Source organism: Tripterygium wilfordii, chromosome 16 (assembly GCF_013401445.1).
Source record: "Tripterygium wilfordii isolate XIE 37 chromosome 16, ASM1340144v1, whole genome shotgun sequence".
Classification (NCBI taxonomy): domain Eukaryota; kingdom Viridiplantae; phylum Streptophyta; class Magnoliopsida; order Celastrales; family Celastraceae; genus Tripterygium; species Tripterygium wilfordii.
In genome coordinates this window covers 8,705,201-8,722,001 of record NC_052247.1, presented here as the reverse complement: position 1 = coordinate 8,722,001, position 16,801 = coordinate 8,705,201, and the positions used below count along the sequence as shown (strand labels likewise).

Genomic DNA, 16,801 nt, shown 5'->3' with positions numbered 1-16,801 from the left:
TAAATATCTCGTGTGGGGTTTGCAAAAATTTTAAATTATCTTATAATTAATTGTTATTTCTGTAACCAACCCTTATCCTCATCCATTTGGCTTTTTTTTTATAGACACAGTGGACCCCATTAAAAACGATTGTGATTTTTTTTTTTTTATGTATCATTTGTAGTGATTAGTGACTAATGACTAGTGAGATTGTTGTCTGAACTACTATGGAAAGATACTGATGTGTACCATTCCTTTAATAAATGACACTTGCCATGTGAGATCAGTTGAAACTAAGCACTTCTAGAGCAATGTATATGTGTGTGTGTGTGTGTGTGTGTGTGTGTGATGGATATGGATTGGAGATTCTTTGCTTTATTAATGTTCATTTGATATAGAGTTAGTAAAATAATGACATCATGGCTTAGGCAAGCTTGATCAAGATGTATGGAGGTCCCACTAGCCTATATGGATGACCCTGTGGGTGTGTTTTTTTATTATATAAAGGGCAAGCAAAAAAAAGTATATGCCATGATAGAGAACAAAATTTGATATAGAATACATGTTTTGGAGTTGAGAGAGAGAGAGAGAGAGAGAGAGAGAGAGTGACGGGGCTCTCTCTCTTTCTCTCTCTGCATCAAAAGAATGGAATTAAAGAACAACAAATAATGAAAGCCTCATCCACACCCACTTCTTCTTTTTAACTTAATAATGTGATCCTACATGGCTACCACCAATATCATTTTCTAGTACTAAATATATATACATGTTGAATATTTTTATTGGATTTAATCTTTTTATGTAAAGATATGTGCATGTATGACACTTTGATATATAGTTGCACATTGTTCATATATATGTAGAATTTGATGGCCAAACACAAATTTCCAACCGCTTCAATTGCACATGTTATTTGTAACTTTGCATAAGCTTTGTGTGGGAGAAATAAATAAAATCTGATCACTTCTGCTTTCAATGTCTAACTTTTCAATGTCGAATATATATATGGACATATGATGATGAGTTGCATGGAAAGGGTAGAGATGTCAACGGATCGGTACCCTTCCAATTAGTGAATATCAAAACCGTTTTCATTTAAGATACCCAATACCAAAACTGTTTAAAAAACTATTTAAATTTTCTAAATCGGAACCGTTTCATAACCGTTTACCATCAAGTATCCATTTATCATTTAACATTTATTTTTTTATTTTTCTATAAATGTATAATTCAATTTCTTAAAAAATAATGTGACTTATCATGTTGTTATAGTTCGAATGTAAATATGTAATTCTATTATATTATTTTATTTAATATGCTTGATAATATTAAAATTTAGCATCCAAATAATATACCTTCATATAGATGATTTATAATGTTATTATTATAACTAACTTTTTTAATTAAATAGTTCGGGTACCCTGAACCCGTCATCAAAAACCAAACCTGACCCTAAACCATAACGGGTTTGAAAATCAAAAGCAATACCGTTTCCAAACTCTATAAGATCGGTTTTCGGATTTTAAATAGATTGGGTATCCTATGGACAATGTTTGAATCGATTTTTTTTCGTCATCGCTAGAAAAGGGGAATATGATCATTATATTAGGCACATGTTTAACGTGCGGTATTGGAGGCACCTTCTGTGAGGCATCCCTTCATTGTTCATGTGATCCATCAAATGGGTTGCTCCCCATATGAAATTTGTGCTCTCAAACATGTAATTAAAAAAAATGATCATGTAATTTCACTGATTTGTCAAATTTAGGGTTATGATAATTTATTGAGACTAAGTAGTTGAAAAGTTCAAATACCCCCAAAATGTGGGCCCACCTGATCACTAATATTAATATTCTCCATTCAGGCTTGGGCACTCTCTAGCGTGTTCCGCACGTACACGTGGAGCGCACTGCTGGTTCTGGACTTGGAGTGCGGTTCGCTCGCTGGACGGTCACGAGAGCTCTTGGTGGCATCTTAGGGACACGTGGCAGCATATTCCTGATCGCACGCACTCACACAGCAATAATAAAATCAACATCGAATACGGAGAGACCAGCCTCAGTAGTCAGTACAAGTAGCCTTCGAGTCTTATCCTTCAATAATAAAAAAAAAAAAGAATCACCAGTAAAACAAAATGTCCAGCAACGTGTCAACTGGAATTTCTAGTAGTTCACACATGTTAGTTTCTCATTGGCTCCCAGAACATTTGGTCGGTAATTTGGATGGATTTTTAAAACGCAAAAAATTTAAGGCAAATTTCCACGTTGGCAAATTCAAGTCCTGTGTATAACACAATCTTCAACACCTGTAACTGTAAGTAGGGGTCTAAGAAAATTGCCCCAATAATCGAAACCTACGATCAATCGATCAAATGGTCAGTCGTTTGAAAAAAACATGTTGAAAATTGATAGAATAATCAAAATAATTGAATGAAACCGACGATAACTCAATCGTAACCGGCCATTTACATTCCTACCCGTTGTGTGTAATGTATCTGATTTAATGGAGAACAGTCGGTCAAAGTCTCAAAGGTGGAATGGTAAAGAGATGGATGAGTAAGTACGGGAAAAAACAAAGACTTTTAACTGTCCAAACCAACAAACAGTTTATGATAGCCTCCCAATACAAGTTGAGGGCCCACAAGAAGCAGTCAAGACGAAAAAGATGCGGTCCATATCATCCCAAAAAAATTAAAGTGCCTCATCACGACGGGCGTTGACAATCGTGCGGTAAAGACACCAAAATGGCCCACAGAGCAAACCCACTTGGTTAAGACACCAGAGTTTCTTGAACAAAAATCCAAACTCAAAAGGGCGGCTCCCCTACTTTTATGAATCACAGGCACGTGCAAAACCAGCCGACCTAACTTTTAAAACCATCCACACGTGCCCACAAAAAGGACCCATCAAACCTTGGTAATTCATCTAAGTTTCTAAAAACAGGAAAGACGGAAAGAGCATATATAATTCAAAAATGATATGTAATCTATCTATTTGATAGTTCATAGGAATTCAATAAATTTATTTCATATTGATTTAATTAATAAAATAATTTTATTTTAATTTTTTTATCCCATAATTTATTGTCCAAAATTTATTATTTTGATATAAATTCTATTATTTTTTAAAGTACATTTTAAAATTTATTGTTTTAATTTTGAATTCATTTTTTTTGAAATTTCATTGAAAAACACAATGGAATTAAAAAATTCCATTAAAAAAAATAATAAAATTAAAATTTACCCAATAAAATTCATTGACGATGGATCTCGTTAGACGAGTTTTATACGTTGATTCTGAATATGTAATTTAAAAAAAAAATGAATATGTATTTTAAGAATTAAAACGTTTTAAAATTTCGTTTAAGAAACTTGAACTCCTATGAACTACCACTATATGAGTTACCTAATAGTATTATATATAATTATATATACATAAAAGGAAAATATCTTATTCCCAATATAAACATCCCCTCCCATTTCAAGGGAGCACATGTACATTTCACTACTCTTTTCACTAACAAAACCACAAAAAATTAAAACCATATTTACATTTTTTTCTACATAGCTAACTAACCCAAAACCCATGTATAAGCACTCTAGAAGCAACCCTATTGTCTTTATGACTAACAAAAGCTTATTTGCAATCCAGCCTTCTTTTTTTTTTCTTTATTATTTTGCTTTCTACCCCCCAACTTTTCCACTTCTATTGCTGCTTCTGTGTACACAAGATGATGAAAGATAAAGGTGGGTGTGTTCCAATGCCAGTTGGGGTATTTTGCGACTTCTTCTTCTACATTGTATATGTAACGTTGATATGCATCATAAACTCGAAGCTAGTACTCTAGTATTCTATGACTAGTCCTCCCATGGGGGCACGGTGAGGAATTCCCTTCCTGCGCTTGACTGTCCGGAAACTAGTGGCGGTTGGGGGTGGTGTTGACGGAGAGAAGCTTTGATCTTTGCGGCTGTTGTTGCGACTGCTCTTCACCAGGCCTTGGCTGCTGCTGCTGAATGAGTCTTCCGAATCCGATGCCACCGCCAGCTGATGCCTTTTCTTCCTTTGGAAATTCTTTGATGTCCCAACAATCTGTAAATACATCATTCAAACAGCGACTACTAAGAACAGGATCACCACCAAAAAATGAAAATTGAAGACTTACATAGACCCACATTGCTAATTGAACGCCCACAAAGTAAAGAACAGAATGGAGGAAAAGAAAAGTCAAAGAGACCAAAAACAAATGTATCACATTCACATTCAATTGAGTTGGAATCGTTCCTTTGGTTTCGCAGGAGACCAACAACCAAACAGCTTAAAGAGAATACTAACATCAGAAAATATGAGTTATTACCTTGCAGCCAAGAGAGCAGAAGCGGAAGGAATCAAGGAGGCTGCGCTCGCAGACTTCACAGGTATTGGTGACGCCTTTACCTGGTCGAGGCTGAGGTCTCTCATTCAAGAACACAACCCTGGCACTGTTGATCACATAGGTTTGGACTCCAGATATGTCCAGCACCTTTTGTATCTCATTTACCCTTATCACATCATGGTATGAAGACCTCCTTATCTGTCACAAACAGAGCCTAACAGAGTTAGCCTTTTGAAACTCATGACCCAAAAGTCCAAAACCCCAAACATTATAAACACATGAAAGGACAAAAGAGATATTAGTGTAGTTGAAATGGAATTCCTCTGTGTGCTCCATTTGAATGCCAAGAAAATGCAGAAATCAATGGAAATTTATCATTGACATTAATGTTTATTGGCTGTTGCAATGGAGTACACAGCAAAATAAATGTGGACCCTTTCAGGATGAGAAACTTGCGTGTAGGGAACAAATAGAATTTCCGTGAGAAAAAGTTAAATGCACTGTTTGGAAAATGAGAAAATACAATGAAGAGAAAATGTCACATAGCCACTCAATTGAGAATAATTGGACAGGCTTTTCTATAATCGAAACCAGAACAGAGACAACACAATGAAATATTGCATTTTCTTTCTTTGAGCTCTTCTGTGTCAGCTATGAAATGGAATTCAATATCAATTTAATGCCAAATAGCAGAACCAGATCGGATGAAAACCCAAATGCCCAAAAAAGATTACAAATGACAGGACTGTTAACCTAATCACAAATTTTCCACAAATTTCATAGAACGAATGAAAGAAAAACACCAAAAATGTATTGAACAGAGAGTGAAATAACGCATATTATTGAATTGGTAAATCGAAAATCAAACCTGAATCGCACGATGATCCTTGTGGCATCCAAGGCAGAGAGAGCAGAGAGCACCATTCATGCAATCCAGGCAATACATATTGCATTCGCTCTTGTGAGAATCAGCGTGCACCGTACATTGAACAAAGAACCTCTCTTTCAGCAGGGGCTTCAGCCATGGCGGCCATCTGTTGTCCTCATCTTCAGGACCACCAGCACCCTATACAAAACCAATCGAATAAGCACATTAGCATCAAATCTATAAAACAAAATGAAGATAACTCACAATAAATACTGAAAGAAAATGTACAAACAAATCATATGGAATGTAAAGAAGAACACACAGCATTACTTCAGTAAAAGCGAAATGGAGCAGTTTTTGAATAAAACCCACAAAAGAAAAAAGAGGAAATTGAATGGAATGCCAGGAAAAAAACCCATTTCATTTCAACTGAGAAATACTGTTTTCAAACAAGAACAGAGAGAAAGAACTGGTAAAGTCAACAAGAAAATGTGTTTTGATACCATGATTCTCCTGCTTTTCGGTTTGATTTCCCTCACAGTGGTGTCTTGATTATCGATCGCCAGCTTGAAAGACCTAATGGAGCAGAGGCACTCTGCTATTTGGCTTGTAAGAGAGAGTAGGAGTGGAGGCGGCGAGACAGAGAGTCGGTTTTTGTAGGTAAAGCTAAAAAATTGGGTTTCTTTGTACATATAGAGAGAGAGAGACGGTGTGTCCTTGTTCTTATCCTTACAAAGTCTACACGAACCCGAACCTAAGTCGGAACCCGAACCTAGACCTAAAGATGCGTTTGGTTCAAGGAAGCCACCTCCATCTTTCCTTTTTTTAATTTCCTTTCATTTTCATTGGCCTCTTTGGTCTTATCATAATTTTCTTATTTTAATTATTAGGGTCTCTATTATCTCTCATTCTTGGTGATTCACAATTTTTTAATATGGGCAAAACAAATTTGATTTGGTGGGGGAGTGATTTGTGCAATGGACTATTCTAATTGTATTTTGATAGATATGGTATTCTTTAAACTAGTGAGTTTGCCCTATTCCCTAATAAAATAGAATTTATGATTTTGTTTTTTCTCTTGTCATAATCTTTATTTGTCAATTCCACTTGCAATAAGTTATGGCCGATTCAAACTCTCCAAAATTTCTCTTGTAGTTTCTAAATTGTTTCTTCATATGTATTAGTAGACTACAAGAAAGTTTTTAAACCAACAAATATTATAATACCAATGCTGACAAATGAAGTTACAAGATTCATTTCTTCTAAAAAAAAAATAAGAAAAGAAAAGAAGTTACAAGATTCATTGAATTTGGCCCTATCTATCTAATGTAAATCCACACCTCCATACACACCAACGATATTATCCGTTTTGGGTTGTCCGGTTCTCGTAGATACATCGGGTCCGCACGGCTTTGTTTCTCCTTAGACCCAAGCAAGTGGACTAGGCCCAACTCACTCAAGCCTAGGAAAATGCATTGTTAGTGGTTAAAGGTGGGCTTAGGTTTATAAACCACACATGGTTGGCATTAACAACCGATGTGGGAACATTGTTAACACTCCCCATCACTTGTGGGCTGGGTTATGCCAAGACCGAACAAGTGGAGTAGAGGTCATGTCTAACTGGACCGAATTGTTTCGATACCATGTTGTAAATCCATACCCCCATATACACCAACAATACTGTCTGTTTTGGGTTATCCGATTCCCATGGATCAAGAACTAATGAGACAAATTAATGAGGAAGCCTTACCCACTTTAGGATAAGAGCCAGGGCATGTAGTACTAGGGTTTAGATAGATTTATATCGGTCGGGGCCTCCTAGTTTACCTTGTGTTTGCTTATAGTCGACATCATGATTAGACACTAACATTGTTAGGCCTTGATGTATTATGCTATTTTCATCATATATATATATATGTATGTATGTATATGTATGTATGTATGTATGTAAGGTTAACTGGAAACAAATGGGTTTGGGGAATGTATCACAAAATTTGTCTTTATTTACGGTTTAGAAAAATACACTTTGCCTTCACAATCAAATTGGAGATCAAATTAGTACAATATTCTTGTTCTTATATTGGACGAGGAATTCTCATTATCGTTCCCATTATTACTTTTTGTTTGTTTTAGGATGTTCACCTTATCGACAAATTTACAAAAAAAATAAATAAATACATAATATTATTATATATGGCTTGGAAATACCGTCCCTAATTGCTTATAAATAAATCTCATCGTAAATGATTTAAATGGTAATAACAAAACCAACGAAAGGTGATTCGGTTGGTAATCGGTTGAGTTAGACATATGTGTGTCCAATGTTCAATTCCAATGAGAAAAATACTTTTCAGCGATATTTCGAAAAAAAAAAGGGTAATAGCAAAAGAAATAACATTCAATTAGAGGTTTAATTCAAGCAGAAAATATTCATTAACGAGGATGCACTTAACATCAATAATTATTATTAGCCCAATAATTTTTCAAGTTGGACAATGACTTGATGGAAGAACAATTTGATCATATCATCAACTCACTAGTGCTTCTTTATTATATGGTGAATTTCATATTTGGCTGCTCTGGTTTCCTTAATTACATGAATTTAATATTAAAAGATAAAGCTTTAAATTGATTATTAGATATTCTTTGAACATCCATCATTCACTAGTTTGAGTCGGCAAATCCACTATGCATTCCCCTTTTTGTGTTGAATCTTTTGATCATAAAGTGCTACTTGTGTTGTTAGTGTTAAGTCCATTATATTGATATAAAATGAGAAAGTTGAGGTGCTTCCAAATATGAAAGTCTTTCCTTCATCAATTAGTGTGTATGGGTTCAAATCTTTTTGTTGTAGACAAGGAAAAAAAAAATTGAATTGGGTTTATTTGAAACAAAATATTGTGTATGAAAATTACAATTCTAAGGTCCAATTTTGGGAACTCATTAGTCTAGAATCTACTAATATTGTTATAACCCTTAAGCAAGCTTTTGTTCAAAAGAATAATAACAAAATAGCACATTATACATGTTAACATTTAACAAAGAAAATAAATTAATAAAGAAGTATATTGGTGATTTTGAATTTGTCACAATTTTTATTTTCCTTACTGATAATACCTAAAAAAGATCTAACAAGGAAACATCTCTGTCAACCCAGATGTCACCTCGGTCTTACTCCTCGATATGTCTTGAAGAGCATGACCTCGACAACCCCAGGTGACCAAGACACCTTGGGGGTACTGAGGAATACTCATATCCAATCAGGAAAGAGATCTACAAATGATCTTTAGGAGATGCTTATCAAAAAAAGATGGTCTTTAGGAGATTCACCCAAAAAATCTCACCTGCAATAGAGGGCAATCAGTAATTCAAAATTCATATAAAAAGGGGACATCCATTTAGTTGAATCTCTCTCACTTTTTCACTATTCACTATTAGATAAAGAGAGAGTTATAAACACCAAGCAATATTTTCAATAGCCTTATTGCCTATCAATCTAAATTGAGCGTCGGAACATCCCTTTGAGGTACACCTCGAGAACAACAACATTATGATCCTTAGTCTGATCAACTGTGATGTTCGCAGAACCGAACAACCAATTTTTTGAGTAGTCAAGGAGTTGGTCTGATTTTGCAGGTGTATCACATACATGGTAGAATGGGACTCATTGGGGGTGATCGTCAACCCCAGCTCTGCCCACACAGAAGAACCGCACTAACAATGAATGACCAAATTCATTCAACTTGACTTTTAAATGTAATGAGGAAAAGAAAGAAAATCAATATTCCTTTTTTTTTTTACTCCAAAAGATTATGCAATCAAATAGTAAGACCCATTAATTAAAAACCTCAATTAAATCACTTAACATATGTTAAGCGTGGTAATAGAATCCCTTGTTTCATGAAACCATGTCTTGAATTTGGATTTAATTAACCAATACACAACACACATGCATCTTCATTGGACAAAAAAAAAGAAAAAAAAAGAAGCTAATCTCCATTAAAATTATCTTCGTTTTCTTTATGATGGCACCCTTTTTATTCTGAAAAAAATAGTCTTTAATCTATATGATTACAATTTTCATAAATGGATTAAACTCCATTTGTATCTCCTCCTACTTTTTTCTTTTAACCTAACCACTTGTTACTTTAATTGAAACCCTTTTTAACATCAACTAATCTTTATGCTTTAACACCACTATAATGATTCATTTAGGACAATGTCCTTGTACTTATATATGATAATGTTGCTATGGTAAAGACCACACTAGTCCAATTTTTGTCTATTTCTCAATTGCATATTCATTCAACAAATAATGTGTTTTTATATTCCATCAACATGATAAGCTCCATTGACATAATAACATATTGTTTGCAACATAACAATTTTTTTTAAAAAATTACCGCTAATAAATATGTTTTTCATTGGAATTGAATATTGGACACACATATACCTAATCCAGTCGATTACCAACCGAACCACCTCTCTCTTTTTTTTTTTGAAAGGCCCACATGCCACACACACGCTAAGCCACGCCCGAGGGGCATGAAGGCCACCACAGCGGATGAAAAACTACCCAAATCCAAACCCCCTGGTGAGAATAGAACCACCTCTCTCTTTGGTTGTGCAACAAAACAATTAATCAAACGGCCAATTCCTTTCGGAATAGTCGGCGAAATATGACAGAAAATGAATAATATTATGATAAAAAGTGAATCTAACACATTTTTTTCAATCACATTAGTATATGTAGTTTATAATAAAATTTGAATTTATAACATTCAAGTCACTAGTTGGAGTGATAAAGATGACGTATATTACTTTGATGATCAAGGTTCGAATCCTTCTCTCTATTTTTTTTTTAAAAAAAATTGGAATTTATAAAATAACAGTAATTTTTTAATCATTGTTATCATGAATATATTTTGAAGATAAAAAGAGAAATTTGATCCGTGCAAGTAGGTTGAGAGTTTTGACTAGTTGGCCACCCACGGACCACGCTACAAGGAAGTCAAGAAAGTTTTTGAACCCACGGTCACGGCACACCAACAATGACCTTAAAAAACAAATTAAATAATTAATAATCTGAAATATAAAGGCGTGTTTCCCATCATCTGTTTTGCTTGGTTCTGGTGTTAGTTGTTTGTTGACTCGCATCTAACACGCAATTTTTTCTGGGCTCTTAATGGGCCTGGTTGGTTTTGCTTATGTGGGCCCGGCCGGCTTCGTTGTGTTCATGCCTATGTTAAGAGCATTCACAGTATGCCTACACTCCAAACACATCAATTATATGCAACTATCAATTTAACAAGTACTACATTCTACTATATCCACAGTGGACACACTTGAGTTAACACTCCATACTCATTTTCTCTCTCTTCTCTCTCTTACTTTCCATCACATCTCTCTTTATTTTCATCATCTCTCGTCACTATTCATGAACCAAAAAGCACTCCAAATATGGAGGAGCTACAAATTTTTCATATATTTTAGAGTGTCAAAATATACCCATTGTAGACATATAACACTAAATTTATCAAGAAAGTATGATTTCAAACACTCTAAATAACACCCATTGTGGATGCTCTAATATGCTTAGCGTTCATATCTATATATCTATCTATCTATCTATTCTTTACTTTAAAGTTGCTATAAATGGGCAAGAGTCACTCTCGCGGGTTTCTTACAATGGCATGTAATACTTTTGATGCTTTTTCATCCTATGGCTCCGGTTGATTGAGGTGGGTTCATGTATGATGCATCTTCTATCTCCAAGTTCACACGCATCTTCTTCTTCCCATTCGCTTTCGTCGAAACCCTCTCCTTGCGGTACATGCATTCGTTCTCTTTCACCGAAAGTTGGGATCTGCAATTCATGCACCGGTGATGGTGAAAGCATAGTGGATACATGCGATTTTGCTGCTCTCATCGGTGAAGGGCGTGGTTTTTGGTTCTTCTTGCTACTTTTTCAGTTTTTGGTATATCCCCTAAAACCAAAGGGCAAAATTACAAAAGAAAGAAAATATTAAGATTCAATTTTTAATATATATTTTTTTTGAAATAAGTCATAGAACTGTGTTAGATTGAAATACCAAAATAGGTAAAAGAATTGAGGTCAGTAAGTACTCGGGCCAATAAGGGTGGAAACATCCGAAAACAAATAAAAGGCTTGACTACCAAAACTAAATGTTGCAGGTCAGGGTTGGAGAGAAAAGGGACAAAAGAAACTAATAGAATGACAATGGGTTTGTCTTTTGATCCCTCTCAAGCGATATCAATACCAATAATAACGGGTGCATTATTTCTTTTTTTTGCTCAAGTTATCTTATTGCTACAAGTTGCATGGGGTGGTTAAATTTTTAAAAAAATTATGAATGTGTTTTTATTGGGTTTACGTTTTCAATGGTATTTTTTTTTTGTCTCAATCAAAAATCAGATTCATAATCAGATACACATATAATGTTTCAAGTTTATATATATTCAACGGTCCAGAATTTTCAAATCTTTTTGATGTTCTATTTGATTTTTTGTTTGGGGCAAAAACGACATATATTCTTAATATCGTAAATTCGATCAAAACAAATTCATAAATACAACACACTTCCTGCATTTTTTGCAACATGACAAGGTGGGTGTCTTACTTGCATACACTCATACTTCAAATAAAAGTTTGTTTCAGGTGCTTTCCTAGTTTCCTTATAAACAAAGTGCTTCGAAAGTTAATTAAAAATAAAAGGATAAAATACATTATCATGAGCGGGGAATATTAGTTTAATAATACTTGTAATCAAATCATTAGGTTCGATCAAGCATGATATTAGTTAAGTTTGATAATTAGATGGTTTCAAGGGTTCTAATTTTCAATTCGTATCTTTTTGGATAACGGAAAATAATCTTCGTAGATTCCCATTTGTTAATTAGTGCAAAAATGAGTACTTTTATCACTACTTGAATATATGAAAATCTCACAAAATGGTCACATAAAACAAATCAATTAACAACTTTATTGTATCGATATACATGCTTGGTAATTTTGTACCTAAACCATTTGTACAATCTTATTTATACATACCCATGATCGTGTCTATGATTCTATGCAAATCCGTAGGTGTATGAATCGAACAATAATAATAATAAGTAAGATATTGTTCTCATGAGAATAGAGTAAATTCTGTCAGTTACCGATTATGATTAATCCTAATTTTATTTGAATAACCGAATATTTGAGAGTTGAAAAATTAATTAACATAAAAGTAACAATAGTGCTAAGTAACCCATGAGAGCTCAAGTCTCTTAAACAAAATTTTAAATATTTTAACTCTCAAAATACATTTAGATTTTTTTAAAAATTACATATTCAAAATCATTGCATAAAACTCTTTCTAACAAAATTCATTGTCGATGAGTTTTATCGGTAAAATCTTAATTCCATTGTTTTTCTAATAGAATTTCAAAACAATAAATTCAGAATTAAAACAATAAATTCTAGACTGTACTTTAAAAAACAATGTAATCTATATTAAAACAATAAATTTTGGACAATGAATTATGGGATAAAATAGTGGCATAAAAATATTTCATTGATTTAATAAATGGAATAAACATGCTGGGCTCCCATGGACTAAGGGCAAATGCAATGGGAATGAATTTGCTCGGCCAACATTTTTGTTGGCCCGGTCCCACCTCAATTACACAAAAAGTCAAGTCAAACACGTATTCTAATACAGCCACATCAGCAAAACACAAATTTCTATACACTTTTTCTTCCCACACACTTTCTCTTTCCATCCAACCCAACAACATTCCATTCCTCCATATTATCCACAACAAAACTACACCAAAACATCAAATATCAATACATCCACATCAGCAAAACACTTATCCCAATACAACCACATAAGCAAAACCCATTTTACAATACAGCCACATCAGCAAAAGACAACATCTTTGTTGGCCCAATACCACTTCACCATTGCATTTGCCCTAACAAACTTATGGGCTACATGCCATTTTCGTAAAAAGGAAGACAAATAATGCAAAAAAAATTGATGGACTTCAATCAATTAAAAAGTATTAGGGCATCTAATTTCACCATCACCAATCATATTCAATTCTTTTGGCAAGTTAATCCTAATTGTTATCCATGTTGACAATCAATTTTCCCTAACCTATTCAATAGTCAATTCCTGAATGCATCATCAAAAGTACTATTATTTCGAACTCCTATTATTCATAACATTCGAATTCAGATAATAAAAACACATTAACTTCTATGGAAAATCTGTAAATTAAAAGACCTCATAAGTCATGCTCCACATTCATATGAAACGTGCAACCTATGGCATATATTGCAAGAAGCAAAACCCTAACATCTCCTTAACGATCTCAGTTTAACATCGTAACATTTAAATTGTTGAGCAAATATTCAAAAGCATTAAGCAAATAAATAGAAACGTAATCATCAAAAAATAATGGAATTAACAAAAAAAACCAAATGATCCTATTATGTGAACAGAAGGTATCAGGAGACAGGAGGCGATGTGGGAGAAGAAAGGGAGACAAGGGTTGAGTGAGTATGGTGAAGCAGAGGCTAAAGTAGCTTTATTGAAGACATGAAAATGTTTATCAGTACTGCTTGAGAAATCGATTCCTTTTGTGCCTTTAATTTATTGGTTTATTGCTGCTGTTGTTTCAATTTGGGATTTGAATAACAGAGCTTCATCACAAGCATCACACTTTCTTTCATATACTCTGCAATGTTTATCAGTAAGGCACGGCATTTTCAATACTAATAATAAAAAATAAAGCAACTGAATCATTTTCATTATACGATCATCTCCATTAATGCTTGAAAGATAAAGCCATGATTCTTCAAAGGGTCACGCTTGGAAACTCGCAAGATCCACGGCCTGCGCAAAAAAAATGAATCAAATTAGCTATTCTCATGATCTCAACATCAAAAACAGTAAAACAAGCACCAACTTTGAAATAACAATACTTACTAGGATTTCTTGTAGATTGCTTGGCAAGTCCATTGAAATAGCAATTAGCACCTTCATTCCTAAACTTAGCCCAATACGAACTAAACGCATAGCTCCCATGCCAAGTCGGCGAAATGGGTGCATAACACTCCTTTCCTGGCACCAAAGCATTGCAAGTCCCATTGGCTTGATTGCACACGAGACTTATTGCTTGTTCAAGCTGTGAAGAATTAGCTCCTCTAGCCACGACACACCAAAGATTTCCCTTATAAGGCCTATTATTACGTGCCGCCGGTAAAGGACCGTACTCTGTCACTCCTGTCTTCCCACTCAAATCAATTTCATATGTAGGCCTTCCATCGGAGCTCACCAAGCCCCAGTTCCTCTCTGTTCCTGGACCACTCTTTTGATTTTCGTCGAACAGTGAGAAGATGAAAATAGGTATCACTGCATTTGGCCGAGCAGGAGTGCCAACTGGTGGGTCAGCAGTGAATTTCTGGATTAAATTGCGGTTGTAGGTAGCCGCATTGTAAATGTTCGCACCAGGTTGATCGAAATCGCCTGCGTGAAGCCAGCCAGTTTCGGTTAGCATTAGGCGAATGGTTTGGTGACCAACTGGAAAGCACGGACACTTGCATTGATAGCCAATGCAAGTGTCCGACACTTGATTTTGCACGACACTTGCCCGACACGTGTCGGATACGTGTCCACGTGCCATGCAAAATTTTATTTATTTGAATTTTAAAATTTATTGTCGGACACGCGGTGCAAGCGTGTCTGACACTCTAAAACCAAAATATTTAATTTTAAATGGTCAACTTTAAAGTTGACAATTCCTAATCCTATTAAAAATGGATCACAACGACTACTCCTAACCCTTTTAGAAATTGATAAAAAGAACAATATTCTCTTAACCCTTTTAGAACTCCTAACCCTTTTGGAGTTCTTCAAATAGCCAATTTGCATTTGATGAACTAGAGTTAGAAGATGTTATTTTTGATGACCAAAGGATGGAGAATATTGAAGAAAATCCAATTGAAGATTTAGATGCATGAAATTAATGATTATTTTTGGATCTTTTGATTAATATGATGTTATAATATTTTGATTTATAGTTGGATATTTATATGAATTAAATTTAAAAATATATTTAATTGATATTTATTTGTCGTGTCCTTGACGTGTCGTATCCTTAGAATTTTGAGAATTGCCGTGTCGGCGTATCCGTGCAGTGTCGTGTCCGACACTCGTGTCCGTGTCCGTGCTTCATAGGTGACCAAGTTTGGCCATGGCGAAATGCAGTGAGTCGAGCATTTGGTCGAGCAGGTTAGTGTAGACTAATCCGCCGTTGAGATCGGTCCGGCTCTGGTTTCCTCTCATTAGTGCAAAGTCAAGATCAATGCTGGTGGGGTTTGCTGACCATGGAAAATAAGGGTACACATCAATGCTGAAGTACGATCTAGTCCCGTTCAAGAAATGCAGCAATGGCAATATCACCGACTCGATTTCGAACCTGAATGAAGCATTTGAGGGTGGGAATGTCGTTTCAAGTATGTCCATGGCTAGAGGGGTACTAATTTTTATGTTCCTGATGTGAAGGATTTTCAGAGAGTTTTTGATTCTCTGCATTGCAGGAACTAAATGAGGCCAAATGTCTGGATCTCCACTAAGGACTTCATTGCCTACGAGAATGAATCTGATCTTGGTTTCAGGATAGTATTGGAGGAGATTGGTGTAAATCCATTCATTGGCTATGCTTTGATTGGAAGCAATGCTGATTATGTCATGATTAGGGACCATAATCGAGACGTGGAGATCGGTGCCTGATAAGAGTTTCAAGATTTCTGGATTGGCATCATACAGCTTCACCTGCCCTGCTTTCATTGAACGGATGAGTTCAATAGATTGATATGATGATGGCAGATTGTCTCCAAGTCGACCGTAGTTTACGCCAATTCTGACTGATGTTTGTGCATCTGCTGTAGACAAATTAAGAAAGAAAGTCTTACCACAACATGCATGGATGAATGAGTTAGTTAATGGTACGAAAACAACTTTGGTTTTGCATTAAATTACTTGAGAGAACAAGGAGAGACAGGAAAAGGAGAGTAGCAGCAACACCCATGTTTGTGTTCCCTTTGAGCTTGCTAGCAGTGATCCTGTGACATAATTTTTTCTGGTAATTTGCATTGTGTGTGTGTGTTGGACTTTAAAGGGGGAAGAGAGACAGAAAATGGGAGGTGTGAGTGATTAGAAAATATTGAGCATGCAAAGAAGTTCAATTAACGAATGCTATCAAGTTTAGTTTAATTTGAGCACGCAAAGAGTAAACAATTAAAGGTTAGATTTATAGTTTACTTTAATGATTCACATCTCCAACCAAAATCGACCAACCCTAAATTACACCAAAGAATGCTACACCATGAAAGTAGGTTTATAACTTAGGTGATGTTTAGTTAACTTTTTTTTTGGATAACGTGGAATTCACCCAGCTGCGGGAGGTAAAAAAGTTGACGTTCGCACTCACAACCTCCCGTTTGCACTAAAAGTTACCACGGTCAAGTTCACCATTTCATTCTATAAAGAATAAGACTTTCAAAGC

The 16,801-nt window shown here is 35.0% G+C and overlaps 2 protein-coding genes across 2 annotated transcripts; both read right to left on the bottom strand.

Annotated features, from left to right (window-relative positions):
- Positions 1-3,402: 3,402 nt before the first annotated feature.
- LOC119981434 lies at positions 3,403-5,935 on the bottom strand. The gene is made up of 4 exons (XM_038824546.1): positions 5,722-5,935; positions 5,219-5,416; positions 4,333-4,548; positions 3,403-4,067 (listed from the first exon to the last, which is right to left on the bottom strand). The coding sequence occupies exons 1-4, from the start codon at positions 5,908-5,910 to the stop codon at positions 3,822-3,824; spliced, it is 849 nt and encodes a 282-aa protein (XP_038680474.1). The 5' UTR covers positions 5,911-5,935; the 3' UTR covers positions 3,403-3,821.
- Positions 5,936-14,013: 8,078 nt separating this feature from the next.
- On the bottom strand, positions 14,014-16,297 carry LOC119981455 (probable glucan endo-1,3-beta-glucosidase A6). The gene is made up of 3 exons (XM_038824575.1): positions 15,477-16,297; positions 14,221-14,814; positions 14,014-14,127 (listed from the first exon to the last, which is right to left on the bottom strand). The coding sequence occupies exons 1-3, from the start codon at positions 16,081-16,083 to the stop codon at positions 14,090-14,092; spliced, it is 1,239 nt and encodes a 412-aa protein (XP_038680503.1). The 5' UTR covers positions 16,084-16,297; the 3' UTR covers positions 14,014-14,089.
- Positions 16,298-16,801: the final 504 nt, after the last annotated feature.